A 2,370-nucleotide genomic window follows, 5' to 3' on the forward strand; every position below is an offset into this window, starting at 1 on the left:
AGAACAAACCCTGTAGCTAATGATCGCCTGTGCGAGAAGTAACAAGTCACTGCCGCCATCGATGGTGAGAATATCAAAGCCCAGCCGAATCCTGCAGGAGAAGAGACACACAGGTTACTATGGGATGTACAGAGTGACATACAGACACCCTACAACATGTCAGACCAGCAGGGTGGCAGACAGACGTGTGATATGAGAGTTCCTCCCCGGCAGGGTGACAGACAGAAGGGAGCTATGAGCCTGCCGCTCCCCCGGCAGGGAGACAGACAGATGGGAGCTGTGAGCCTGCCCCTCCCCCTGCAGGGTGACAGACAGATGGGAGCTGTGAGCCTGCCCCTCCCCCTGCAGGGTGACAGACAGAAGGGAGCTGTGAGCCTGCCCCTCCCCCCTGCAGTGTGACACAGACACAAGGAAGCTATAAGCCTGCCCCTCCTTCTTCGGGGTAACACAGACAAAAGGAAGCTAAGAGCCTGCCCCTCCCCCTGCAGACAACGTGCAGCTCCAGTTACCTGAGAGTCCTCCGATGCTCAGATACAGCTGGTAGAGCTCAGAGGAGAAAGAAGCAAAAAACATCCCAAGAGATGAGAGGACCCCCCCGAGGATGACGACTGGGCGAGAGCCAAACCGCAGAGTAAGTGCACAGCCCACAGGACCTGAATAAAGACATGAGGAATGGGATAATTACGCCAATATAGTGGGGTATATAGGGATCAGTGTTATCCATCAACTACCCCAATGTCCCATCACTCCAACCTAACCTCATCTACAGCGGCCCCAATGTCCAATCACTATAACCCAACCTCATCTACAGCTGCCCCAATGTTCCATCACTGCAAACAAACCTCATCTACAGCTGCCCCAATGTCCTATTACTTTAACCCAACCTCAGCTACAAATGCCCCAATGTCCCATCACTATCCCAACCTCAGCTACAAATGCCCCAATGTCCCATCACTATCCCAACCTCAGCTACAGCTGCCCCAATGTCCCATCACTATAACCCAACCTCATCTACAGCTGCCACAATGTCCCATCACTCCAACCCAACCTCATCTACAGCTGCCACAATGTCCCATCACTCCAACCCAACCTCATCTACAGCTGCCACAATGTCCCATCACTATAACCCAACCTCATCTACAGCGGCCCCAATGTCCCATCACTATAACCCAACCTCATCTACAGCTGCCCCAATGTCCCATCACTATCCCAGCCTCATCTACAGCTGCCCCAATGTCCCATCACTATAACCCAACCTCATATACAGTTGCCCCAATGTCCCATCACTATAACCCAACCTCATATACAGCTGCCCCGATGTCCCATCACTATAACCCAACCTCATATACAGTTGCCCCAATGTCCCATCACTATAACCCAACCTCATATACAGCTGCCCCGATGTCCCATCACTATAACCCAACCTCATATACAGCTGCCCCGATGTCCCATCACTATAACCCAACCTCATATACAGCTGCCCCAATGTCCCCTCACTATAACCCAACCTCATATACAGCTGCCTCAATGTCCCATCACTATAACCCAACCTCATCTACAGCTGCCCCAATGTCCCATCACTATAACCCAACCTCATCTACAGCTGCCCCAATGTCCCATCACTATAACCCAACCTCATCTACAACTACCCCAATGTCCCATCACTATAACCCAACCTCATCTACAGCTGCCCCAATGTCCCATCACTATACCCCAACCTCATCTACAGCTGCCCCAATGTCCCATCACTATACCCCAACCTCATATACAGCTGCCCCAATGTCCCATCACTATAACCCAACCTCATCGACAGCTGCCCCAATGTCCCATCACTATAACCCAACCTCATCGACAGTTGCCCCAATGTCCCATCACTATAACCCAACCTCATATACAGTTGCCCCAATGTCCCATCACTATACCCCAACCTCATCTACAGCGGCCCCAATGTCCCATCACTATAACCCAACCTCATCTACAGCTGCCCCAATGTCCCATCACTATAACCCAACCTCATCTACAGCTGCCCCAATGTCCCATCACTATAACCCAACCTCATCTACAGCTGCCCCAATGTCCCATCACTATAACCCAACCTCATCTACAGCTGCCCCAATGTCCCATCACTATAACCCAACCTCATCTACAGCTGCCCCAATGTCCCATTACTATAACCCAACCTCATCTACAGCTGCCCCAATGTCCCATCACTATAACCCAACCTTATATACAGCTGCCCCAATGTCCCATCACTATAACCCAACCTGATCTACAGCTGCCCCAATGTCCCATCACTATACACCAACCTCATATACAGCTGCCCCAATGTCCCATCACTATAACCCAACCTCATCTACAGCTGCCCCAATG

At 51.3% G+C, this 2,370-nt stretch overlaps 1 protein-coding gene across 1 annotated transcript in view; it reads right to left on the minus strand.

Moving 5' to 3' along the window:
- The window catches only part of LOC146076078 (monocarboxylate transporter 13-like), a 25,963-nt gene extending 24,525 nt beyond the window's left edge, over positions 1-1,438 (minus strand). Inside the window, exons 1-2 of the mRNA XM_083185917.1 lie at positions 510-1,438; positions 1-91 (exon numbers count right to left, since the gene is read on the minus strand). The exon at positions 1-91 is cut by the window's left edge and continues 644 nt beyond it. Of these exons, the coding sequence (XP_083042043.1) occupies positions 1-91; positions 510-573 (155 nt within the window). The 5' untranslated portion in view covers positions 574-1,438. The remainder of the gene's footprint in view (positions 92-509) is intronic.
- Between the last annotated feature and the right edge of the window lie 932 nt (positions 1,439-2,370).

Source organism: Crinia signifera, chromosome 4, assembly GCF_055691185.1.
Source record: "Crinia signifera chromosome 4, ASM5569118v1, whole genome shotgun sequence".
Classification (NCBI taxonomy): Eukaryota; Metazoa; Chordata; class Amphibia; order Anura; family Myobatrachidae; genus Crinia; species Crinia signifera.